This window comes from Neolamprologus multifasciatus, chromosome 6, assembly GCF_963576455.1.
Source record: "Neolamprologus multifasciatus chromosome 6, fNeoMul1.2, whole genome shotgun sequence".
Lineage (NCBI taxonomy): Eukaryota > Metazoa > Chordata > Actinopteri > Cichliformes > Cichlidae > Neolamprologus > Neolamprologus multifasciatus.
In genome coordinates, this window is record NC_140444.1 from 33329458 (window position 1) to 33356712 (window position 27255).

General features: G+C 40.1%; 1 protein-coding gene across 3 annotated transcripts in view; it reads left to right on the plus strand.

Moving 5' to 3' along the window:
* Positions 1-27255, plus strand: part of LOC146517444 (voltage-dependent T-type calcium channel subunit alpha-1I-like) — a 283413-nt gene that overhangs the window by 231013 nt on the left and 25145 nt on the right. For all 3 annotated transcript variants that reach the window (XM_085162096.1, XM_085162094.1, XM_085162095.1), the window contains 6 exons: positions 1214-1347; positions 6031-6101; positions 11341-11419; positions 11707-11828; positions 12799-13248; positions 26497-26637. In XM_085162096.1, the coding sequence (XP_085018222.1) occupies positions 1214-1347; positions 6031-6101; positions 11341-11419; positions 11707-11828; positions 12799-13248; positions 26497-26637 (997 nt within the window). The remainder of the gene's footprint in view (positions 1-1213; positions 1348-6030; positions 6102-11340; positions 11420-11706; positions 11829-12798; positions 13249-26496; positions 26638-27255) is intronic.

A 27255-nucleotide genomic window follows, 5' to 3' on the forward strand; every position in this document is an offset into this window, starting at 1 on the left:
AGGGGCTCTTCTCTCAGTTACACATACAAGACTGTGGAGCAGCTGTGAGAGTGTTGGCGAATATTATTCGACCCTGCTATGTAGATTTATTATTGCTGCTTCCGATCCATTTCAAGAACTGTGCTGGAGAAAATTGCTATTGGTTATTTCTGCCCCTCCTGCTTTCAAAATTACTTCTTCCGACCTATTTTAATGTCCATCTTTCTATGTGTCTCAGTTTTAGTTAGTCACGGTATTTCTTCTAGTGTGCATTGCATTTCATGGCTCTCTTTCTCTATGTCCTTCCTCTCTCTTCTTTTGCAGCACCTTTGTCTTTTTCTGTCTTCACCCTTGTGTGTCTTTTCGGGAGCCCCTGGGTTTATTAGGCAACCCTGTTTTGAGTGTGTTTACACTGTGCGAGTCTGTCTGTGTGCCGCTTCTTGTTGTTCTGGCACTGAGATATTGTCTAGCATGAAACGCAGTGGGGAAACATTCCCCCGGGCAATAATTTTGCTGTAACCTGAGTGAAAAGTGAAGGAAACGTTGCTACATTTTAAAAAAATAAGGGGGGAATGTTTATTTAAGGGAGTGCACATGTCTTTTAAAGTAAGAAAGGTCAGGTCTCTTTCTTATATAATGGTTTTAAAGGTTCTTTCATAATATAGCTACTCAACAACAATATAACTGAAGAATGTCCTCTTTATATTTGTTGTCTGATGAGATTATGTGATGCTTGTTTCAGAATTAGCATTACAATATGAAGTTTGCATCAAAACTTTGACAAAAATATAAAAATCCACATTATTTATTTAACTTTACATTCATGAATTCTCCCACATGAGCCGTTTAGTAACTATTTTTTGACCAATAAAATGACAACAGGTTACATAAATGACTCAGCAGATATTGTTTCTTAGTCCAAGTTGTATTCAAACTCTTATTCTACTATTATTATAAATATTCATAGCTGGAGCAGGCCTTAGGGTAATGGTGAGCTGTTACCAATTCTTCTGCCAAGTCAGTTGTGCGAGAGTCAAGCCAATTATGCACAAATGTGATGTAGAACATTAATATTCATTGGGAAATTAACATGACACCGACCGTGATGTGTGCAGTCATGAAATCCTGAGCAATTCATCCTCGTTCTCCTTTTTTTAAGACTCACATTATATTCCGTCGGGTTCGGTATTTTTCCGGTATGTTGAAAAGTCGTTGTGCGTGTCTGTGTGTGTAGGTGGAACCAGTTGGATTTGGCCATTGTGCTGTTGTCAGTGATGGGCATCACTCTGGAAGAGATTGAGATCAATGCCTCGCTCCCCATCAACCCCACCATCATCAGGATCATGAGGGTGCTCAGGATAGCACGAGGTATACCACAACCCACAGACGCACACGTCTTTAACCCTACATCCTGCCCATGGTGTTTTCTTATGCCTGAAACTTCATCTTACTTTACTTTTTTTATTATTTCATATTCTTCTACATGTGCTTGTCCCTTACCCGTTTCCTAATTTGCCATTTTTCCAGAGAAAATTAGTCAGAAGTTTTGTGTGTTTTGCTTCTGTTTCAATTTTCTGTAGCTGTTGTTTGAGCTATAGTGTGCCCAGCTGTTCTTTAATATCACCCAGCAGTCGAGATAAATTAAAAGTCATGCATATTTCCACATCACTAATTTCAATTTAGTTCTCACAAAATGAGTGTGTTCATTATTTTTGTAAATGAAGCTTTTGAAAATGAAATCAGAGGAGCCTAAAGAAGCTTAGCAGGTGTAATCTCTCATGTCCTGTAAGCTTTTTATGTTAAATATTACAGACATGTTCGTTTTTGTTTGATTTAACTTGTGGAAGTGATAAATGTTTTTTTATGTGTTTAATTCAATCTATGAAACAGCATTTAGGGAGACTTCAAACTTACCACTGAACAAAGACACATGGATAACGATGACTAGTTGTGTTGACTGCTTGAAGAATTTTAGACTGGCCTACTGACTGACTGAGTAACTTGAAAAAGAGGCTCACTGAGGTTGATATCAGTATCCATATATCACTGAGATAGGGGTGGGCGATATAAACGATATAAATTTGGCCAACGATAGAGATTTTGACTATATCGCGATAGCGCATGTTGATGATGTCATCAAGCGCCTGTTTTGGTCGAAAGCATCGCAGCGGCTAAAACCATTATCATCTGCAAATTATGCCGGGCGACAGTCATAGCAAAGAGATGAAGCACTTTTGGAATATGGGGAAAGCCAAAAACTGCGCTTCCTCCACTTCCGTAACATTGATTCATTAATGTTGAATTTTCTCGCAGCTGTTCTAGTCCCATGTTGTTGCAGTATATTAATAACAAACCTTGATTTGTGGATGAATAATCAGTTGTTCTCCTGACTGAAGTTTGGCCCGTGTATAGCATCCTGCTATGCGATTGCATTTGTCCCTGACCACCAGAATCCCTCACATTAACTTTTATTGAGTGGAAAAAAGTTGGCGTTCATCCTCCAGCTTCACTGTGCTAATGTTATGCTAACATAGCTGTGTCGCTAACAATCACGTAGCACAACATTATATACCAGGTAGTCCAACTTCAGTAACCCTGCAAACGCCACTGCTGTTTAGTTTTCTGTCTTCATTTATGTTGGAAGTGGTAGCAGAGCTGTACGTTTTAATTAGTTTCAAAAATCTCTCAGTCAGAACATGGTATGAAATGTTTAGGTGTAAACTAGCGAGCTAACTTCCTGTTAACTTCTAACTCCGTTAAATTTAATAAATTCTGTTTTCATGGATGCCTGGATGTAAAACTTAATTGTTACACCCGATAAAGCAGGAACGCTGATGATTTAATTAAAGATGAAAGAATTTAGACTGTTTTTAACTCTTAGTGTTCGATTGACTTTGGGACCTGAAACAGACGGAGTTTTGGACCCAGATTACTCCGCAAAGCTCCTCACTACAGCAGCCGTAATGCTCTGACAATCCATCAAGCAGTGCGGCTTACCAAAGCTGTACTAAAACATTTTTTAACAGATTTCTGCACGTCCAAATCGGTTCGAGGTCAGTAAGCACAACCAGAATTCATACATAAGGCACACTCTCGATTTTTGAGAAAATTAAAGGATTTTAAGTGTGGAAAATACGTTATACAGAAGAAAAGGATATATCGTGATATATATCGTTACCGCACATGCTTCAAATTATATCGCGATATGAATTTTAGGCCATATCGCCCAGCCCTACACTGAGATTTGCTCTCGTTTTTAACTTGACTGTCATTTTGCATCTGTGCTCTAATAAATCTGGGGAAATTGAAGGACTAGTTCTTTGGGCTGTCCTCTTAACTTCACACTGAGGGGGATAAAGGCTAATTACATCAATCTCACTTAATCCTCGCCCTCTCTTACCATAACCCTCTGCCCTCCATAATTCTGTTCAGGGACCTCTGAGTGGACCCATGGGTAATATGCTAACTAAACAGCAGCCAGTGGTAATTAAGAAGCAAGTGGGGTATTTGATGATGAGTGTGAGGGCTACTGGTGACTTTTAGTCTTTCTTCTCTTAACATTTTTGCCACTGTGTATGAATGTTAACTAATTTGTGACTGTGGGAGAGAATATTAAAATGTTCCACAGTCGTTTCATACAAGTGGATTAATTCCAACTCGCTAGTGGGATAATACAATAGAATATTCATCAGACTGTTTTGTTATATGTTGGCAGTTAATGTTAGTTTTTCTCTAAAACTGTCCAGTACAATGAAATGTTACAGCAACATTAAAAGAAAAATATTATTGTTCATTTTGAGATTAAACTTTCAGAGTAAATTCAAAATGTGGAGATGAAATTTGTTGTTTCAAGTCAAATAACTGCCACAGTGTTTATGCCGTCTACTAAATGCCTGTGTAGAAACAGCATGATCAGCTGTCTTATTGTATCTTGTTGTAAACCATAGTGTGACCATTAGTAATCTGCCCATTGATGTTTCATGTCATTGTTTCATTTTGCGCAAATCTGGCAAAATTTCTGTGGTCTTCCCTACTGACTATATGCATCTTTCTCTCCTTATATTTGTCACCACACAGTGTTTATGTGCTAAAAAAGAAAGAATTTATCTGTACAAAACCAATTCTAAAGTACAATTTAACCAACCCATCTAATAAAACATTGTAATTATTTTCAAATTGTTACTTTGACTTTATTCTCAAAATGAATAATAACATGTTTTTTTCTTTCTTATTGTGGCCCTAATACTCCTTCAAAGTCCAAGGACTGCATTTGAACAAATAAAATCTCATTTAATGTTTTTAGCATAACACAGTATAATAATAATCTACCCCACAATATAATGACCGTGCTTGTGAATTATCAGCTGGCAGGGATGCTAGCTTTTCCCTTGAACTAATGGTGTAAGCCTTAATTTTTCAGTGTTATAAACTCTTTGTAGGCTTGACATTTTTAATGAACCAGATGGACACATTCAAAACAGTCAGTGAACAAACAACAACAAACAACAATAGACTTTGAGTGTAAGTATTGCCAGCTAGTTAGCTGCTACTCCAAAATAGTCAACAGGTATATAGAAATGAGAAGGCTATTATTTGTGTTCATTTTATATTTTGTATAAAAATAAAACCCAGAGAAGTGAAAAAAGAAAAAGGATGACAAATGCAACCATTAATTTGGAAGTGTAGCACATTTAGCCTCAGAAGCAGCTGTCTCCCAGAGAAACTTTTGTCTATAACTTGGAAAACAAACAAAAACAAATACTGGAAATAAAATACTGTAACTATGCAAATATGCTCACATTTATATTAATTTAAAAACTATATAAGTTACATGGTTTTTTACACAGAACCTTAACCCTTATAGCAAGTACTCAGTTTTTAGCCAAGTATTTACTGTTGTGTGATTCTTAGCTAACTCTGGACGAGCTGCAGTGAAGACAGGGGAAACCAGTCTATCCAAGCCACGTTCAGACTCATTAAATTCCCTTTCTGCCTTACTCTGATGCTGGACTTGAAGTTCAGCATGTTGTTTCAACCACGCCTATCAGCCTGAACACTTAAAGTTGCCAACATGTGGTTGGTTGATTAGATATTTATGCTAGCAAGCAGTTGAACAGTTGTCCCTAACAAAGTGGCCAATGAGGATATATAGTGTTACTGAGCAGTCATAATATCAACCACAGAGCTATAATTTATATCCTACAGATACCAAATTAGATGTAATATGAAACCTGACATTGATAATGTACAACCATGCTTTTTTACGAACTGTAGCATTGCTGAGGCTAATTTCCAACCAGGTGCCAAAATCTCACTGTCATAGTTCATTAGACACAAGTCCTCCTTCAGAACTGTAGACATTTAATTGCAGTACCAGATCTTACAGGACAAAGTCCCAGTGGTCAAAATATAGTCAAAGTTATTAAAATGATTGGCAAACAGCATTTTTTTAAAAAGACGCCGTGATCGAGCATTAAAGACTCTAAAATGCTTTCAGCAAATAAAGGCAGCAACTGCCTGTAAGTAAAGCTGTTGGCTGTATGTTTTGGTGAAAAGGTTATTAAGAGTTGTTCTCTTCATGGGCTGTATCCACCGCTTTCACCCTCTCTTTGTCACACACTGTGTATCTTCACTAAGAACTGTGAAGAGCAGCTCATCTCTCAGGAGGTTAAATTGTTCCTTGCTGTTCTCTGTGAGAATACTCTCATGTTTTCCTCTGGCTCCAGTAATTACCGGGTTCCTCCAGAAATTGGACATCTGGGAATTGTCGAAGGTCATTTATGATGAGCTGGGAAACTTGTTCCATGTATTGATCGTTTACTGTCTCTCTTTCTCTCTCTGCCCACACCTTATGTATCTATCTTGACTTTTCTCCTCCATCCCTCTGGTGTCTTTAGTCTTTCTGTCTTTGGTATTACTTCCCTTCACTCTGTAGGTGTTGTTGGTTGTTTATCACCGCAACACGTAGGTCAAGTATCACGTACAGACACAGACTTATGCAGTTTTACCCATGGCTATAGTTTTCTCTGACCCTGTGTGATCTCTCTTCAGTGTTGAAGTTGCTGAAAATGGCAACGGGGATGAGAGCTCTTCTTGACACCGTGGTCCAAGCTCTGCCTCAGGTATGAGTCATCACACACACACACACACACACACACACACACCAGAGCTTATCTCAAGAGCACCCAGGAGTTAATTAACATTTGTGAAATGATAAATGACCAGAGTCGATAAACGCTCTCTGAGAATAAGAACTTTTAAAAAGTCAGGTTATTAGAAATATTTTAGCCCTTAATCTTATGACTTGGTAAATTTCCATGGCTGCTCTAATTTATTCAGGAATTTAAAAAAACACAGACACACACTCGCAGCAATAAGTTAAGATTTCTTTTTTTTTTTTCATTCTTACCACCGTTAATGAGAGCAGAGCAGCAAATGTGCTCTGCTCCCCTGTTGCACTGAAAGACTCTGGGTCTCAAGCCTTTGCTGATATTAATGGATGGTTTTGTGGAATCTGAGGGGACACAGAGAAACTGTAGAGCGACTATTTTAGCTGGGGATGTTTAATAACTTATTAGGAGTTCAGTAATGTTGAGATATTTTACCAGCACCGTACTCCAGTCACACTCTGCTCTTTTGGGACTCAACACAGGTTTGTAATTTTGCGTCTGTATACCACCACAGTCAGTTCAAACTGAAATGATCTACATTTGCTTGAAGTGCAGACTTAAAGCTTTAATTCATGGCGTTTAACAAAACTACTTAACCCTGCAGGAATTACAGCAGGTTTACACCCATTTTCAGAGGCTCAAACTAAAGTCACTTTAGATTTATGGATTATTATTATTTTTGTCCTTTTTTGATCCTTTTCCTGTAGTTGCTTTCAGTCTCTCTGCTTTAAGTTTTGTCTTCATTAAGAAAAAATCATGCTTTGTTGGGTTGAAGTCAAGTGACGGTCTTGGCTTTAATATCTCATTTTTCTGTCATGACAATTCTTGGGTTGCTTTTGCTTTCACCTCTTACCCATGTGCACTGCAAAGAGCCATAAAGTCAGCTTTGCTGAAGCTGAGCAGAGGGTGTAGCCCATCAGTTATCACTTCTATCACGAGCTGTTTAACTACTTCCACATAATTTTCTTTTCCAATCATTTTGATACAAATTAGTCTTCATCAAAGATTTTTCTCTAAAACGGGGCGTCTCCATCAGATGTTTTTAGTCAAGTCTAATCTGACCTAATCTCACCTTGTTGTAAATCCTCTCGATTTCATCTGTATTTCTATGTATTTCATCTCTAGCTTGTAGACTTGATAGACTTGATGATAATGACAATGACAAAGGGTTTTTTCTTAACCACAACTATAATTTACAGTTATCGATTTTATCTTTTTTTCAATGGTCTTTTGGTGTTGCCACATTTTTTCCTTTTTAAGATTCATTTGGGTTTTTTAGCCAAATGATGGCCTCTTTTTCTGGCATCATTATGTTTTGGAACCTCAGATTGAGACTTCCATTTAGCAGCTACCTTTTATCTAACACATTTGTCATAGAATATCAAGTGAACAGGATTTCTTTGACCATTAAACTGCTTGTCAGTCACTGTGCAGTTCATTTTGAGCCTATGAAAATGAGCGACTAATGGATAAAATTGCTGCAATTTCTAAACTGTTAATATATGAATTACCTTTTTAAAACCCGTTGAATTAAAAATGAAAGTTTGTGCTTCAGTCACATCTTAAATCCACTGTGGTGGAGTACAGAGGCAAAATTACAAAAAAAGCTTATGGATCTAAACATGGGTCATATGTAACGAGATATACAGAAAATCCTAAAATGTGTAAAGTGTCACGTTTTTTGTTTTTTTTTAAATTGGTCAAACTAGAGGGGAAAGAAAGCTGTGATGTATTGGGACTGTCAACTCTTGGAAACATATCCTTATTACAGGCATTTCTAATGGAGTGAGTCAGCAGCAAGAAGTTCATTCTGCTGTCGGTCTGGTTCTTTCTCCTGGCTGTCTGGGAGGATTTTCATCTCCCTGATGTTTGGATTGCAAAATCTGTGCACATATATAAATTATAGTCACAGAAAATGTCTCTGCTTCGGTAAGCCTCACATTTATAAACGCACGCTCTTTCGTTTTCAGTTTCACAAAAAAAAAAATCGACATGAACACACACAAACTCAAGGTTTCATTGGTAAACAGTAAATGAAAATTGTTAAATTCAAAATGCTGGCAGATATTAATTTAATGCCATTGTTATTTTTAAGTGTCCAATAAAAAAGGCATAAAAAAGCCAAATTATCAGCTGTTCTCTGAAAAAACAATAACAGTTGAGCCTTCACTGTGATGCATTATAAATAGCACACTACTGTGTATTTATATATTAGTAAAAATGGGAAGAAAACATTAAATCATATAGATCCTGGAAGTGTTCCAGTATCATTTCCTCTATATTTCTTCTTTTTCACAGGTCGTTTCATGATAGATTTATTGCCACGGTGCTATGACACAAAAGCCATTAGTTGATCGTTTGTTACTGCAACTCTGTGCAGAGCAAATGAAGCATGTAATTGGCATTGTCTATACGGTTTAGCAGCAGGCTCTGTTGTTAAATAAGTTCATTTTGCAGCATCCGCACATTTCTCATGAGGTCAAGTTTACTTTTTGTAAAGTGAGCACGTAACAAGCCAGAACATCAACGTTTTATTCAGTAGAGCACGTCTTCACTGAAGCCAGAAGAAAGATAAATCTAGCTTAATAGCAAGTATGCACAGTTATGCTTGTACAGTGGAAAAATCAAATACATGAGTGTGCTGTGACTTTTTTTTTCTGGTCCACCTAGAAATTGTCTCAGAATTTCTCTCAATTACACCAATTGGCATCCCTCTGCTAGGCACCAAAAAAATATACAGTGGTTTTTAAAATGCCTATATAAGAAGAAGTAGTGTCTTGTGACCTTTTCTGCTTGTGTTTTAAATGTGTCTCAAATACACGTTCTTTGCTTAAGGACAGAGAACAGTAGGAGGGTTGTGCTCCATGGTTTAGCGATGTCTTTGTCCTTAATGTTCTGTGTCTGTAAAAAAAACAAATCATCCTGCTTGTTTTCAGTTGGGATTTGAAGTGGGTGGGCTTGACCATATGCCAGTGTTTCTCATATCACATTATGTCTGTGAAGGTTCTCAGTCATCCAGGTCATCGTAGTCAAAGGAGCTTGCAAAGAAAAGCGTCTGGACTTCTTTAAGTTTACTTGAAGACGTTTCACCTCTCATCCGAGAAGCTTCTTCAGTTCTAAGGTCAAATGGTGGGGAGTCCCAGATATAAACCTAGTGGGAGTGTCCCCCCACAGAGGGACAAAAGGACCCCCTGATGATGCTCTAATCGCCTGAGCCAAGGTGTGGAACTGGGTGTGGGTCCCAATCAGCCAGAGTTTCGGGTGAGTTCATTGTGAAACCTGGCCCCACCTTATCATGCGAATTCCTGAGGTCAGATGGCCCAGGATGTGAGTTGGCGTTACGGCGTCTGGGGAGGGATCTCAAAACTGCATTATAGATGGCAGAGAGTTGGTGTCGTAAACCACCACCTCTGTTCAAAGATGGTCGCTCACAGTGGACATAAATGGCTTCTTTCACTCCTCTTTCAAACCATCTGTCCTCTCTGTCCAAAATGTGAACATTGGCATCCTCGAAAGAGTGTCCTTTATCCTTAAGATGCAGATGGACAGCTGAGTCTTGTCCTGTGGAGGTGGCTCTTCTGTGTTGTGCCATGCGCTTGTGAAGTGGCTGTTTGGTCTCTCCAATGTAGAGGTCTGGGCATTCCTCGCTGCACTGTACGGCATACACCACATTGTTAAGTCTGTGTTTTGGCGTTTTGTCTTTCGGGTGAACCAGTTTTTGTCTGAGCGTGTTGCCTGGTCTGAAATGCACCGGGATGTCATGCTTGGAGAAAACCCTCCTGAGTTTCTCTGATACACCGGCTGTAACACCGGTGTATCAGAAAAACTCAGGAGGGTTTTCTCCAAGCATGACATCCCGGTGCATTTCAGGGGGACAAAAGGTCATTTTGTCCCTCTGTGGGGGGATACTCCCACTAGGTTTATATCTGGGACTCTCCACCATTTGACCTTAGAACTGAAGAAGCTTCTCGGATGAGAGGTGAAACATCTTCAAGTAAACTTAAAGAAGTCCAGACGCTTTTCTTTGCAAGCTCCTTTGACCATATCACATTATGGAGAAAGAATTTACCCTGAAGAAAAAAATGTTCCTCCCAATGGCACCAACAACATTTTCAGGACACACTTTTAAAATGTAGTAGATGGCTTTAGATTTGAGATTCGTTTACCGGAAACCAAAAGATGTACACGACACAGGATGCTCTAACTTCAGCTACCTTGTTGATTATTGTGTTGCTTCCTTAGCATTCAGCTATCTGTTTCACATTGTGTAGCAACACTGCTCCTGAAGTTTGCTTTCAGTTCTCTGCTCAAGGAATCCAAAGACATCAGATGGGTTTAAGTTGCAAGCTGCAGACTGCTTCAGGCCGAGGCATGGATGTTTTTTACATCTATCATAAACCATCAACATGCAGGGTGAGAAGAACGCTCTCCTCAGGCGTTGCCTAACTGCTCCTCTGTAGTGTATATACATTCATTTCCGCTTATCTCCTTCTCTCATTATATGCAGTCCTCCACTGTGATCTCACCTCCTGTAAAAACTAAAACACATTGTATGCTATCCCCAGTTTCTCTCAGTTTATTTGAGTGTCTAATAGAATCCTACATTCCCCTATTTAAAAGCACACCACTGCCTTCCCTGTGAAGTGACTTAGCTAATGGTGTGATGCTAGTGCCTACTACTGCACCCACAGGGGCTCTTTATCCATCTACATCTACACTGTGACCATCTACATCGACCGATTCACACATGATACAGTGTCACCCAGAACTGTGCAATACAACGACGATGCTGCGTAAACCTGGCTTGCAACTATTTCTGAGCCAATGAAATTCTTCTCCAGTCCTGGAGAAGCACCAAACAGGAGCAAACAGGAGCAAAACTGCAGTTAATCTACGTGTATGTTTCATCATGAGACAAACAAGGCCTTGCTGTGTGATTCACGGATGATAACAAGCAATGCAAAAGGAACATGAAGGTTCTGGTTTCAAATATAAACTCATAAATAGTGAAATCCTGTTATATTAAGTACCGTTACCTCTGAACTCTGACAGGGGAAATAGGAGGAGGAGTTGGAAACTACTGAGTCAGTTTGTACAGTGGCTGAGCCCCCCCTCACCTAACTGTGGAGGTCCACGTGATTCGATTCCACAAATGAATATAACAAATGAATGCTTTCTCTTTATGTTCCAGGTGGGGAACTTGGGCCTACTCTTCATGTTGCTGTTTTTCATCTATGCTGCTCTGGGTGTGGAGCTGTTTGGAGAACTAGGTGGGTCTTTCAGACACCACTTTTGTTCCAACTAAAGGCTTTTTGGAGCATGTTTATCAAAGATAATTAGATATCTGTAAAAACACTGTAATGAAAAACGCAGCATACAAGTAACGTTTGGATTTGCCTTTTTTACCTGGATTCATCTCCATTTTTACCACCTGCTCATTTGTTATGTCTCACTCTATGGACAGACACAAAAGAAAGATACAATTGACTGAGTCACGATTCACTCTTTACCATGTCTTGCTCATTTTGTTTTCTTTCCACTTGATGTTTGGTCTCAGTGTGTAATGCTGACTACCCCTGTGAAGGAATGAGCCGCCATGCTACCTTTGAAAACTTTGGAATGGCCTTCCTTACGCTCTTCCAGGTTTCAACTGGTGACAACTGGAATGGCATCATGAAGGTACTTTTGTTCTTCATCCTCATTTCATCATTTTGGGCTGGGTTATCTAATGGACCTAAATGATTGTTTTTCACTCCGCTTTACCTCAACTTGTCTCCAGTGCCAGTGTTGGACAGATTTTTTTAGATGAGATACCGTTTGAGCATTTTTAATTCTATTCTAATAACACATACATGCTTATGTTGGACTGGGTGGTTGATCGTATATAAGCTACTCCAACCTCAGCAGAGAAAGAGGACGAGAAGCAGAATTATAATTGAAGGTCTTTAGTTCAAATCTGTGGACTAGACTGTATTTAGGTTGGGGAAATGAGTGCGTAAAGATGGGGACATCCTTTAGCAAAGATGATCCTGAAGATGTAAATGTGCACTCAGAGTCTACAGAGGATGAATGAAGATTCAAATTCACATTCACAAAAAGTGACTATTTCATCTGCCTCTACAATTTCATCTATCACTTCAATCTTACTCTCCAATCACACCCAAGTACCCCGAGTACCTGGAGCTCTTAAAATTTTATAACAGCTCATATCCAGCTGTTAATCAGTGCTGATTAGGCTCTCTAAAAAGTGACTGTGGCTGAAAAGCAGATTTCTGGAAGTGTGAAAGTTCGACAGTGTGTCATGTTAAAACTAAAGAGTATTAATCGATTGATTGGTAAATAATGGAAATGAAACTGGGCAATATGGTCACATTTTCTAAGCCCAACTCTGATTTAAAATAATTATTTCTAGCAAATATTTTGCGTGTTTACTACATATAAAATCTTCCTTATTTGACTGATCTTTTCCTCTTCCCCTTTTCTTTTCCCTACTTTCCTGCTATCCAGCTTTACCTGCCGAATCCTCACTATTTTTCCATTTTATCCACTCTTTCTCTGCTCATTTACTGCCTTTTCATGTGTTTGACACTTCATTCCTGTCTCCTTCCTCAACCCTTTAAAACTCTCTCAATACCCTTTTATCCATTAGGACACCCTGAGAGAGTGCCCGCCCGATCGTCCAGGAACCGACTACGGCTGTCATGCCGGACTGCAGTTCATCTCCCCGATGTATTTCGTGTCCTTCGTGCTCACAGCTCAGTTCGTACTGATAAACGTGGTGGTTGCCGTGCTGATGAAACATCTGGACGATTCCAACAAGGAGGCACAGGAGGATGCCGAGATGGATGCAGAGATTGAATTGGAGTTGGCCCAGGGAGGCCTGTGCTGCATGATGGGAGGCATCGGAGCCATCGCTGGGGCCACCGTTGCCACTGCGAGCGGGGCGGGCGTAGGCGGCGGAGTGTCTGGCGCAATTACAGCGGGAACAGTCGGGGGCCCAAGTAGCGGATTGATGGCACCACTTCGAGATGGAGGAGGAGGGAGCGCTACTCATGAGGGACACACTCACCCTCGATGTCGCCTCTACTCCCCTGCACAGGTGAGTGGACTTTCAAATATTCAAGAGAGTAATTACTGCTGAACAGAGAGCTCTTGGGTTGGGTTCTGCATGCTGGCTATGTTAAAATCACACTCATCTTTTAGAAAAACAAAATAGTTTTGTAAACCTGTTTATACCTTTTCTTACGCAAATCATGGCAATGGGAAAAATAATTATAAATACTCATTTGTTGAAACCAGAGGTCAGCAACCTGCGGCTTCCAAGCCACAGGCAGCTCTTTAGCCGCTAAAAAGCTGCATGTGGCTTGGAAGCCATGGGTTAGGCTTAGGGTTAACTGTAAGTCAATTACATATATGTATATGTATTCATTCAGCCTCTACCAGTTACAGCCGTCACAAAATGATATTGAAACCTGTGGTTGTAAGGATTTGACAGACACCGTTAGTCTGCACAACTCTTGACTGCAAAGTCCGTCGAGCACGATGAGTCATCATCCACCAAATAGCTCATTCAACAACACAACAGGATTGCCTATCTGAGTTACAGTGTAGAGCCAGTTTGCATAGTCACGGCCCAAGACGTGTTTACTTCTGTCCATTAAGGTAACATATACTACTCCTTTGCCCAGAGCAAGGGGGAAAAAACACACTAGTTTCTGCCATTGTAATAAACCAGTAATGCAATCGGAGTAATTATCATTAAGTGGCATTTTCCGGGTTTGCTTTTTGATTGCTTTTTTTCTATGCTTTTCATGGTAAATGGTAAATGTCCTGTATTTGTATAGCGCTTTACTTAGTCCCTATGGACCCCAAAGCGCTTTACACTACATTCAGTCATCCACCCATTGTATTGTAGCCACAGCTGCCCTGTGGTGCACTGACAGAGGCCAGGCTGCCGGACACTGGCGCCACCAGGCCCTCTGACCACCACCATAACTAAATTTTCAGAACTAAAGAAAGCTATTTGCACATAACTGGTTGGGCTTCTAACCCATGTCCTTGCCAACATATACTAGTGTTAGCAGTTCTTCAATTAAAAACGTCTTTCAGCTGCTCCTTAGCGGTTAATGGACTGGCTCATATATCTACTCTCCTTAAGCACTCAAAGCTATTCATACAACATACCTCATTCACACAAGCAGTTTTTTATGCTTAAGTGCTTGCTGTCTAACATTCACAGACATTCACTCTGCAATGAATGAATCAGTAACTTGGGTTCAGTATCTCGCCCAAGGATATTTGGCATGCAGACTGCAGCGGCCAATAATCGAATCACCAACCTTTCAATTAGTAGATGACCTGCTCTAGCTGAGGGGTCACAAGTGGGCATCACCACAGCACTTATTTGACTTTTTCACCAGATGTCCCTTAGTGTCCCCTCCCAGACTCAAAGCAGGAATCTTTCACATGTTAGGCAACTGAAGCCACTTCATCAATTAATGAAGGATAAAGGTTATCAAATCATAAAATACTCATCAGAGTATAAATTAAGTTAACACTCAATCATCTGAGTAATATGCAATGTCACTCAAACCTCAAGTTTGAAAAGCATGAGCCATTGTAAAGCCCTTTTACCTCTTTTGGTGAAATGAAAGTAACAACAAGTGAATTGGAGAAGCAACAACAAGACAAGCCCCAAAAGGGGAATGGTTAGGCAGGTGGTGGCCACAGACCACTTTTCTCTCCTCCCTCCTCCTTCCTCACTGGCTTCTATTTCTAGTTTTGCTTTATTGTCACTGTTGGTCACATGAGACCTGCAGCCCATTCAACATGCACCTATTGCACATCTGCACACGCCTGTGAAATGAATTCACATTTTGCTCCCTAATGAGAGAGACTGATAACTGACTTTGTGTACGTTTTTAAACGGCGTAGTTGAAAATACCCTTTTACATTGTTCAGTTTTTTTTATTAGCTGATCACTTATTGCTTCATAAAACATAAGAAAAGTAGAAAAGAACATCCCATTTTTGTAGAAACTGCTGTAGATCTTCTGTCACACAGTCAAAAACACCCACGTTATTTGATTTTCTTTAAAATACAGAGAAGAGGCAAATTTTACTCTTAATTTTTATTTAATTTGTTCATTCAGAGAGAACAGTCCTCAGCCATCCCAACAATGGACTGTTCTCTCTGTTGAGGTCAGGAAAGCGATTCCGCTCCCTGAAGACCAACACAGAGACACTGAGGAGGAGCTTCTTCCCGCAGGCGATACGGTCTCTCAATCACACCACCACATAGTACTGACCCACACGTATGGTTTTTACACACACACTAGACATTCTGGACATTTGTTTACACTAGTGGCCACTGCATAACTACACTGCGTGGTCATCTAATCGAATCACTTTATCACAAGTCACTTAAATAAATCACTTTAAGCATATTTGCACTGCACAAGACACTTACACATGTGGATTCCACAACCCTGGATATTATATTTCTTCATACCATTTAGTACTTGTACAGCTGCTATTGTTCTATATTTCTTCATATATTCTTATATATTTCTATATTGTGTATTTGTGTATTGTGTTGTACAGTTATTTTATTTTTAACTTTTTAATTTTTATATTTTATTCCTTCCTAGCTAAATTTACCCTTCATTTTGATTTTCATATTTATTTCCTATCCTATTCGTAGTCTTTTTTTCTTTAGGTCACGAGCAGTTGTCTGAGCATTTCACTGCATATCGTACTGTGTATGACTGTGTATGTGACAAATAAAATGTGAATTTGAATTTCATTCATAAAGTGATAGTTGCAGCTCTAACTTGAGCCTGGCTCATATTAAAAGTACTCAACCAGGCTGTGAATATATGATGAACTGTACACGATTTGCATGTTTATTCTGGTTATTTCAAGACTTCATTAATTTAATCTACAGTGGCAGTTGGTACCGCGAGCAACGGGCTCAGTGGGACTGCGCAGCAGCTGGAGTTGTTTTTATTCATGAAATACTGCTGCCCTACTTGTGTGCATACAAGGTGTTAGAGGTGGCTTTTACACGTACACATAAAGATATATTAAAGCACATAAATCACAAGACTGAGATGTATACTGAGAACATGTGTAAATATATTAAATGGCCACCATCTTTACCAAAAAACACCAGCAGTGGGGGAAAAAGGATGCCAGTCAGTAGACGCCACACTTCTAATCCCAGTGAAACTGTTGCACCTGCAGACGAGAACAGGTATTTTTAGACGTGTGCCTGCTGGAGCAGAAAGAAAGACACATGTAAATAAGCAAAGGTGGCAACAAACAAAGAGGGAGGGAAACAAACAAAGGAAAAATAGAACAACTATGTGGAAAAACTGAGACGGGCTGGGGAGGGAGAAGGAGCACTAGCAGTTTGGGAAGGTGAGGGAGTGAGCAGAGAAGTGATTGTTGCATCAAGTTATTGAGCAAACGCTTGAATGAAGGGTGACTGTGTTTGACACATTGAATAATTGTGTGGAGGAACTAAAGGTCTGTTTGCATCCCGCAAGAATCTGCTGGAGTGTTTACTTCTGAGCTTAACTAATTTGTTTGGACTGGTGGCAGCAGCGCCAAGTGAGTAAACTGCAAGGTGGCTCATTAGAAATGATTAGAAGTGACCCTGTAAACACAGACACTGTTGTTGGCATCGATGCCAGCTGTTCTTAAAAAAGAAACAAGAACCCTAAACAGAGCTATTACCTACCTGAATGCTAGGCTGTCCTATTCTCTGAGAACACACAAGCAGATTTCCAAATGATTATGCAGAATAGAGTTACGAGTACAGGAAGCTTTCTGGAAGAGCACTATGGACCCTCGCCAGGCTCCTGATGTTAATCTTTTTTGTTTCATTTATTTGTTTTATTTTATTAATCATGTTCTTATCAAAGTAGTTATTATGGTAGAGCAGACAGGGGGGGAAGGCCAGGTTGGTGAGGGACGAATTCTTAATACAGCCATTCACACTGACTACATCATTTTACTGGATTAATTTGCATCCAGTGAAATTATAAATGAGATGTTTGTTTGTTTGTTTTTTTAATAAATAGAGCACCAATCGGACCAATAGACCAATCACAATACTGCATTTGCTAACGAGTGTGCTTGTAGCTCAAACTGCATTTTGTTAAAGAAAACACAATGATATGGAAATCGTAAAATAATAAGTTATTTATTTATTTGTTTTGTATGAAAACGGTAAGTAGACGGCTTTAACTTCTGGGTCAAACCATGAAATTCCCCCTGCTCCTGACATCTCATGACAATCGGATGAACCCACAATCTCAGTTTCTTGCTTTTCTTGTTTAGAACCAGATCATCAGCACTTGATGTCAACATTTTTTGAGAACAAATTTGAATGTGTCTATAGACGTGACATGACAAGTTGGGATCTGAAAAATTCATAATTTCTGTGTGCAATGACCTTTATAAGAATATACATTTGGACATTTTTGTAATTTTGGTTAAAAAAAAAAAAGATGATGTGAAAATGTTGAATTAGTCAAGTGGATGTGGGCAAACAGTGGCTCATTCAGTAATGGGAAGACTGGTATCAGTCCCCGGTCCCTCTAGAAGCCCCAGAACTGTCCCCAATAAGTCACTGTAGCATGAAGTTGTGTGTGGACGTCAAATATATGAAGTCAGTGTGTCTCACACTGAATGAATGGGTGATTTGGTCGTGTAATGCAGAGTGCTTTGAGTGGTCAATAAGACTGAAAAGCACTATGTAAATTGGATCCATTAACTGTTTTGTTCAGTCCTAATGTAAAATACTGATTATAGAAGCTTTTAACTTAAGATTGCTTAGTGACTGTGCCATTAAATCTAATTAACTGTATATAGTAACTAAACTTTCACTACCAGCACATTGTGCTCTTTTACTTCTTTTTTTTTTTTTTTTGCTGCCTTTAGCTTAATGAACCCTTTAAGTTCTTTCTTGCTGAGGCTAAAAAAGACTTAAAACTAGATTAACGAGTGAACTCAGATGCACTGCATTGCTAAAAAATGCAACTTTTATACAGGGACAGCCTCATTTTACTCATTTTTATTAACTTGTTCACCATGATTATAAGTTTTATTATGTCTAATATGTCACTATAAGATTTTTTCTTCTTTCTCCTGTTGACATTAAGCTCAGATTACTTTTAATAACTCATGTCCCCCAGCTTGTACCAATAATCAACCCCTGCAGGTATGATGCATCTCATTCCTTTTGACGATCCTTACAGTTACTGGAATCAGATTACTTTTTGGGTGCTGTGTGGACCTAATTAACCTAAGTGATCTTCTGTACTTTGGCTCATCTGAAAGGAAATGAGCATTGTCACCCATCTGAAGAATGACATTGAATCAAAGGGTAAGCAATCAGAGCCGAGGGAACGGTGGCAGAGGCTGACTTGAATGAGGGTGGGAATGGTTAAAGACACAGTGAGCTTGTGAGTGGGTGGCGTGCTCCACCACAGTCTCATTGTGCTTATAGCTCATTGTCTGTCAGCCTAATGTTATTTTTAACCAGAAACGCAGTAAAAGATGGATGAAACGGGAAAGGGGAGGAACTCTTTTCATGAGCCTTTTTTTAGCTGCACTGTATTATTAATCTTTATTCTGATTAGCAGGGAAACAGCTTTTTTAAAAATAAATTAGATCAAAAGCACCAAGTAAGGGTCTGTTCTTATGTGTATTTATATTGCCACATTCTTTGCAATCAAAAATGCAGTCACAGCAAATATGACTGAAATAAAACAACTGTATTTTGCCAGTAAGACATTTTTAAGCAATATTTATTAAGTGTAAAACCATAAATTAAAGTTCAGAAATCCAAATCGGGCCTCATTCACACCGGCTTAGAGACCGGTCGCAGCAATCATATCATGAGAGAAAAGTGTGTATTCCTGATTGGAAATTATGGAAGCTGTTGGCTGTCATTACTGGCTAAAGCCTCTGTTATGCACACCTAGAGACCTGTGAATGACATCCTGGCAACGACCAGTTGCTAGCTTCATGGAATGGATTACCATGGCTGAACAGCTGCATCCAAGCCTTACGCAATGCAAAGTGTCGGATGCAGTGGTGTAAAGCACACCACCACTAGACGCTAGAGCAGTAATGAGTCACACTGACTGATCTTCTCTGAGCGGAAATCCTAATCTAAAGAACGACTCTGGGTTTAGTAGTTGGGAAACGGTACTTGTCTGACTGCAAGGTGCTAAGTGTAAAGTTTGGTGGAGGAGGGATTATGGTGTGAGGTTGCTTTTCATGAGTTGTGCTCAGCCTTTAGTTACGTTGGAAGGGACACTTCAACATATCAAGACATTTTGGTCAATTTCATGCTCCCAACTTTGTGGGAACAGTTTGCACATGGCCGCTTCCTGTTCCAGTGCGGTCATGTTGGAAAACTACGATGACTACAAAGAACCATGCTTAAATTTTTGTCAAGATGAAAAAGATTTGTATCGGGACCAGTGCCAAAAAGGTTCTTTTCTTATTGCTATACGAAATGATCTCCTTATATAAAAATGCATGATTTTCATAAAAGGAAATGTTTTTAGATGAAATGATAACATACAATACAATAACATCCTCTTAACACCGTCCGGGCCCAGATCATGGTGTGAGCATGGTTTAAATTTGGTTCTGAAGCTTTATTTCTTTTCACACTGTTATTTCTGGCCTTTGTAATTAAAAAGCTATTAATGCATTTCTGTAAAATGTAAATGAAATCAAATAATGGTAACCAGGCAGTTATTATTTATCACCCCATAAAAGTGTTTTTCACTCTTGGAGCTGCTGACTTTCCCTTTCCGAGGCCCTGTGAGATTCATACTGACTAATTACAACCCAGCGTGCATCCACTTAATGACAATTGATTGCCTTTTTTTTCTCCCAAATGTTTTGTTTTCAAATCACCATGAACATCTAGTAATGGAGCCATTACAAAGTGAGGTCTCTCTGAGAGCATGAATAATGCAACAGTAAAATAATATTGTTCTGGCTTTTTTTAAGTGTTTTATTAGAAATTATCTCAGTCCAAACACTCTACTCTTTATATGAAGTTTTAGCACATCTTGCATGGCTGTAGTCTTCCCTGCATGTAGGCTGTAAGGTAAGGCTGGGATTCTGCACAAGAGCTGTTGATTTTTATCATTATTGGTACATAACACCACAGAGACAGGCAGAAGAAATTTGCAGTGATGCAGCATTATTTCTTTTATGGGCTCTCTTCATGTGAGCTGTACATCAATTTCCTAAATACCCAACTGTCTCCACAGGGAGCCTAGACTCTTTCAGACAGCGCTGAGAATCTAACCAGTGATTCTGTGACCATTCAGCATGTATGCAGTGATAAGACTGAAATACATTTTAATGAGCATTGTGTTTCTCTTGGCTTGTTTTCCCTCTTCTGTTGTATTTTTTTTCATTAGCCTTATCTGTAGGGGAATATACCATATGGGTCTACTAACTGCTGATATGTGTTCTTGTTGGTAGGCACTCTACTGTGTAAGCTCTCACTGTGTTGTTGCTATTTGCAGCATAACTAAAAATATTAAATAAATAGGGCTGCAGCACTCCAATGCCTCTCTTTCTTTTTTTTTTCGCCTGTCCCGTTTGGTTCTTTTGCCATCAGAATTATTGTCTAAAGGCAAAGAAAGATGCCCAATGGATTTACTTTACCAAATGGACCATCCCAGCCTTGTCGTATTGGTCTATTTGATTCACCTTTGTTTTTATGGTTTATTTTATTTTATTTTCACTTAATACACATGGGACTAGGGATGGGTATCGTTTAGGTTTTATCTGATACCAGTACCAAACCGGTACTTTTGAAATGGTGCCGGTGCTTAAACGGTGCTCAAACCGGTGCTTAAAGAATGGAGAACAAAAAATTGGTCCAAAAACCTCTCATGTTCAGCTGTTTTTTTGGAAAAAGATAACAATGTTAGCCTTTTCTGCAGCTATGGGGCATATATGGTATCATTCTTGGCTGGAAGCAGTGCTTAAACAATGGAAAAAACACAAACTTTGTCCAAAAACCTCTCATGTTTAACTGTTTTCCACTTTTTCTTTGGTCATTTTAGCTTTTTTGGCCAGGGAGAAGGGAGTATCTGCCATGAAACAAGAAGACAGCCGCATGTAGCTATGATGATGTTTGCTAGTTCACCTTACGTGCATTAATGTAATAACGTGGTTAGCCTACTCAACGTAAATTACACACGAACAACATTAAGCTACTCACGCAGAGAAGAACGGCTGCTGCTGCCATCATCATCCATCATCATTTCTGCTACACTGGCAGGGCTAGGGGCCAGGACTCTCCTCTTCGGGTTTTTGGGGGATGTTGCTAACTCAGATAACAGGCACCACACCCGCAGTAGATTTGCTCGGTGTGAGGTCTCGCAGCAAGCTATCAAATACGGCGCATTTCTCGGCTTTTAAAAAAAACGCTATGCGTCGCCAGGTATTTCATCGGATTTGAGGTGTTACCTCCTTTGACAGTATCACAGTATCAGCTTAAAGCACTTGTTGCAGGCTGCTGAGTTTGCATATTTTGCTGTGAAGTACAGCCAGACTTTTGACCGCTTCGCCTTGGGCATTTTTAATCTGTAGCTCTGCTCTAAAAGAACGTACGTACCTGGGCCCGCCTACTATCCTCGGAAACGTAAAATGATTGGCTAGAATCTAAAGTGTATCACAGCTCAGGAAAAAAAAGCACCGAAATGTGCGCTGCTTTTCGGTCTGGTTACTACCATTTATGTCAGAACCGGTGCCATCATGGCACCGGATACCGGTACCCATCCCTACATGGGACAGACATGACTGGGGAAAAGAAAAGGGAGAAAGAAAGAGGGAAAGAAAAACAGCGGGGAAGAGGGACGGGGATAAAGGGCAAAAAACAAAAACCAACAAAACAAACAGACAAAAAATACAATACATCAATCACCTGGATCACCTTGTTGAGAAAGAAAAAAGAGGAAACAAGTAAAAAAAAAAAAAGAGCAATATAATAAACAACATCATCAAGATGACCTATGTGAATATAGCAGTAAAATATTGCATATTATTGTGCAGCACGTAAGATCGACAGCGCACAGTGTGCTTTGAGGTAGGAGCCAAAAAGCGTGTCGTTTGTGTGTGTGAGCACCCGTGTGTACACCTGTGAGCATGAGCGTGCTCGTATTTAAAAGGTTCCTTCATGTAATGATCTGGTCGAGGGTGGGGGGAGCCACAGCCCTGTCCTCCAGGGCATGAAGCAGGTATGGAGGAGATCCAGGCTCCACACATCCAGAGGCCCCAAGAGCACCAGAGACCAAGGAAGACCAATGGAGGGGCAACCGTGCCACTCTCCCGGAAAGAGCTGAGGAGCCCCAAATGAGGGGGGGTTGCAGCCAGCTGTGCCAGAGTGACTGAGCCCCAGGCTGAGAGGCCGAGGGCACCCCACCCCCCGAAGGGGCCCGAGCGAGCCCCAGGCTCCAGGCCCCGACAAGCAGCCACCGGTGCGTACCTGGACGCCCATCCCCGGACACCAACGCACCGATGTCTGAGGGCGTCTGCCACTGGCAGGGGGAGTGGTGGGGGGAGATAGGCCTCCATACCTTGGAGGGCCTGAGATGTCCCTAGAGAGGTGCTATCATCATAGCACCTCTCTATCATCACAGTGCAGCCAGGCTACCAGGTCAGTAACCCACGTCTGTGAGCACAGACCCTCCCCTAGCCCTGCTGCACGCAGCCACGAGGAAACCATCACCTAAGAGCCAACAGAGCCCTTAACAGGCCATGACCGCAACCTCGGGTTGAGCCCTCCAAAGCCCCTTAATTGAATAGTTTAATTCAAGCCTCAATCACACAGGTGTAGAAACTGGTTGCTACGGAAAAATATGTATTCCCTAAGCAGTTAGCAAGTGGTTGCTGCAGGTTGTACATCTGGCTGTCCCAGATGTTGGCCCAGCCTTTAACACTTCAAGGTTTAGGAGTCCCAAAAGGTTGATTGTGTTTATCTGGACGTAACGTTTTCAGTAGGAGTAACATTTCATCACTCATCCAAGTGACTTCTTCAGTCTCGGCTAACTGCAGGTTCCCCCAACCTTATAAACAGTACATTTGCATAATGACTGAAACTACCCACTGAATGAACAATGAGCTGCGAGGTCAGTTCCTTAATCATTGATATGCAAACTGTGAGACCATTGCTCAACAACCAGCAATCAAAGCCCATTGATCAGTGGTTTGAATGAGTCACAAAATGTTTCTCTCACTGAAAACGCTACATCCAGATGAACAGAATCAACCTTTTGGGATTTACGTACCTGGATGATTGAGCATGCATCAAGACAAGGTTTAGGAGTGTTTATGGGAATCTTTGACTATTCCTAAGAAGCACATTTGTGAGGTCAGATACTGATGATGGACCAGAAGGCGTGGCTTGCAGTTTACACACTGTTAGAATGATCGAAAAGCTGACTTGGGTTAGAAGAAATGGATCTGAGTGTAATGCACAGAATCTAAAGAAGGTTGCACTAAGTCCAGTTCAGACTGGATTTCTGGATGAAAGAATATACAGAGAACCTAGAAAGACATTGAGTCAAACAGCATCATGGGCAGCATTTACCACAACCAAGCACCCCAGCTGAGCCAATCAATCAGACTGCCTTACCCCTTGCTGCGCATCTGTCAGCACATGAAACAATGTGTATGTGTTGCTCACAGTATATCAGTGGGTGCTGCCACAGACTGACAATCAGCTGCGGTTCACCTCTTCACCTCACACCCTTTATCGGGTACTCCTATACAAAGAGAACAAAAAGCAGGTCCTGGAGGGAATGGGTAGTCTTGAACTTTAGACATGTGGTAAGGGGTAAGGAGACTTCGGGGTTCAGGGCTAAGAGTGAGAAAGTGAGTAGTACCCTGGGAAACAAGACAAAGTGAGAGAAATAATATGTAAAAGACAGAAAAACAAAGGAGGAGATGCAAAAGTTGTTTTTCACAGATTTAAACAGGATTGTGTTCATCAAAGGGAGAAACCCCTGAATAAAGAGACATTTATTTTTTACGTACAGTAAGTCTATCATCAAGGGTGTAATCAGTAGCAGAAAAGGCCAAGCCAGTGTTGGACGGACCTTAAACCTGCTTTTTTTAAAAATGCCCATGTCCTCTGGCTGCAAACGAAGATCTGTTTGAATAGAAATTAATGAGAAAATTACCCTACTGACCTCAGTAAAACTTTTACTATTGAAGTTACAGCCTCATTTGCCAGTTTCAGATCTTGTAACAATCCTCATTACTTTAATGATTATGGCTCTTCTTCTGCATCTTTTGGTTGCTTCCTTTATGGGTCACCACAGCAGATCATTTGCCTCCATCTCATCTTATGCCGACCATCCTCTTCTGTCACACCAACCCCCGGCACGGCCTCCTTCAATTCAATAATGAATCTTCTCTGTGGTCTTTCTCTTTTCCTCTTGCCTGGCAGCTCAATTTTCAAGACCCTTTGTTCAGTATATTCACTATCCCAGCTCTGCCTTGCCTCTCTAACTTTGTCTTCACCTGCTCCACCTGAGCTCTCCCTCCGATGTGCTCTTTTCTAATCTTGCCCAATCGGGCCACTCCCAACGAAAATCCAAACATCTTCAACTCTGCCACCATCTCAGCCTCCTGGCCTTTTCTTAGTGCCATCGTCTCCAAACCATACATCATTGCAGGTCTCACTACCATTTGTAAACCTTCGTTTTCACTGTTGCTGCTCTCCTTCTGTCACAAATCATCCCTGACACACGGCTCCACCCACTCCACGCTGCCTCCGATCACTTGTGGACTGTTACTTTGAACGGTTGATTCCAGGCATTCGAGCTCATCTCTCGTCACAATCTCTACTGCTTGCATTAAACATATGAAGAAAGCAGGCATATACACCTTAAAAACCGAGAAAAAATAACTTTGTTTTTGTTACATTTTTTTTAATCAGCTTTCAATAATTACATCATACTGTCTAAAAATCTGTTAAATACTCAAAATTTTGGGAAAGTGAGAAAAGTGGGAATTTTAAGCCAACTAAAGCTCACATAAAGTAGAGCATTGTTATATTAAAGGGATTATGTAATTCATCTTATAATAGTGACATTCATCTGCCCCTTTGGCTCAGAGCAAGGCGGGAAAAAGTCACACATCTCTGTAACCTGCCAGCAGCAGCTGAAAATAACACCAGCTTCAGTAAATGGTGGTTAATTAAACAACACACCAAAGGATGGCGCTACTTTAAGCATGACGATAGATCATAATCTATCGATTTTTTAAAAAAGTCAGTAACAGGTAGATATTTAATATCTGAAAAGCTGGAAGCAAACGTAAGGTAAAGGCTGAATTTGCCTGACAGGAAGTGACTGAGTGACTTGAGTCTTGAGAAATGAAAAGATGGCGATTCAACAGGAAGTCTGACAATAGAAAAGAGCACAGCCAGATGTTGAGTTAACTTGACACAAAGACAGATGTTTGCAGTATTTGTAGTAGTTACTGACAAGGATGTTTTTTAATTATTTAAATTAATGAAGAGTGATGAAAATGGTTAGATGTTATCTATCTATATTAGATTTATTTAGACTTAGAGTAGTAGTTTTAAAAATGTGAATATTACTCACTCTTATCAAACTCATTAGTAATATTGTTTGTAGCCGTAATAGAAGATTGGAGAGTAGGAGTGATAGTGGAAGTACTATTTGCATTAGTATTACTGTTTGTATTATACACAAAAGTGCCAAAAGTACAGACATGCACTTAAGTAGAAGTACAGATACTAACTCTGAAAACTACATGTGATCAGCTGTCCTGGGCCACCGCTCTGAGGTTTACTGCTGTTTCTGGACGTACACAACTGATTTAACAAGATGTTTTATAAGTGTTCGTAGTTGATTTCCATCCTCTACACTGACAGTACACTGTTTATTCTGTCTTTGTAATAAATAGTTTTTAGTTGGTATGAAGATCGAATTCAGTGAATCAATCTCAGCATCATCAGCTCAACTTCAAATGTATCTATGCTACACTTGATGTAAGCTAACGCTGACCATGAAACCACAGCCACCGTGCACCAGTTCTTTACTTTAAATCCATCACATTTGTTTAAAAATATATTCCTGTTCCCTTTTTTTGTTCAAAAAGGGAGTAAAAGTACAAAGTGGTAGAAAAACCCTACTCAAGTAAAGTACAGATACCTGAAATTTATACTTAACTACAATAGCAAAGTATTTGTATTCGTTACTTCGTTCCCATCTCTGATTATGCATGCCAAATATCAGTGCTGTATTTGTGTGTCTGCATTGCAGGAGAGCCAGTGGCTGGACAGCGTCTCTCTGCTGATTAAGGACTCGTTAGAAGGAGACCTGATCGACAATCTCTCCGGTTCAGTTTTTCACCACTACGGCTCTCCTCCTATCTGCAAAGACTGCAAGAGTCACCCTCAAGAGGTAATCAGCGCTCCACACACACAGACACTCACAAAGCACAAAACATCTGCTGCCTTCATTTCAAATTTACAAGTCAGTAATAAAGTGCCACTACATCAGTTATACAGATGCATATATTCTAAACACTACTAATGCACACACATACAGAGCATATGCAGTATAATGTATTCAGCAGCAAATAAACTGCTGAGCATGTCTTCATTTCACATCCCACACACATTCACAAATTGGTGAATGTGGCACACTGACTCCTTGTTTCATATAAGTATTTTCCCAGATGTGCAGTAAGGGGCTCTAGATATACTATTACAGTGGTTCACAAACTTTTTTTGGTAGGCCCCCCTTTGTTTTACAAGAAAAATGTGATTATTCATTGTCATCTTTAATACTAAGGAATTAAAGTAGGAAAAAAACTTTGCATAAGCTGCTTTTATATAAAACACATCATAAGTGTAAGTTATGTTTGTCCGAGTGAGAGCAAGGTTCAAGGAATACAACTTACATATTTTTGTAGTTCTGTATATAGAGATTACATGGTGTGATTGCACTGCGGTGTAATCAAAGCATACTGCATTAGGATTTTCATAGCTAGAAGTGCAGCTGAAACTATGTTCAGAA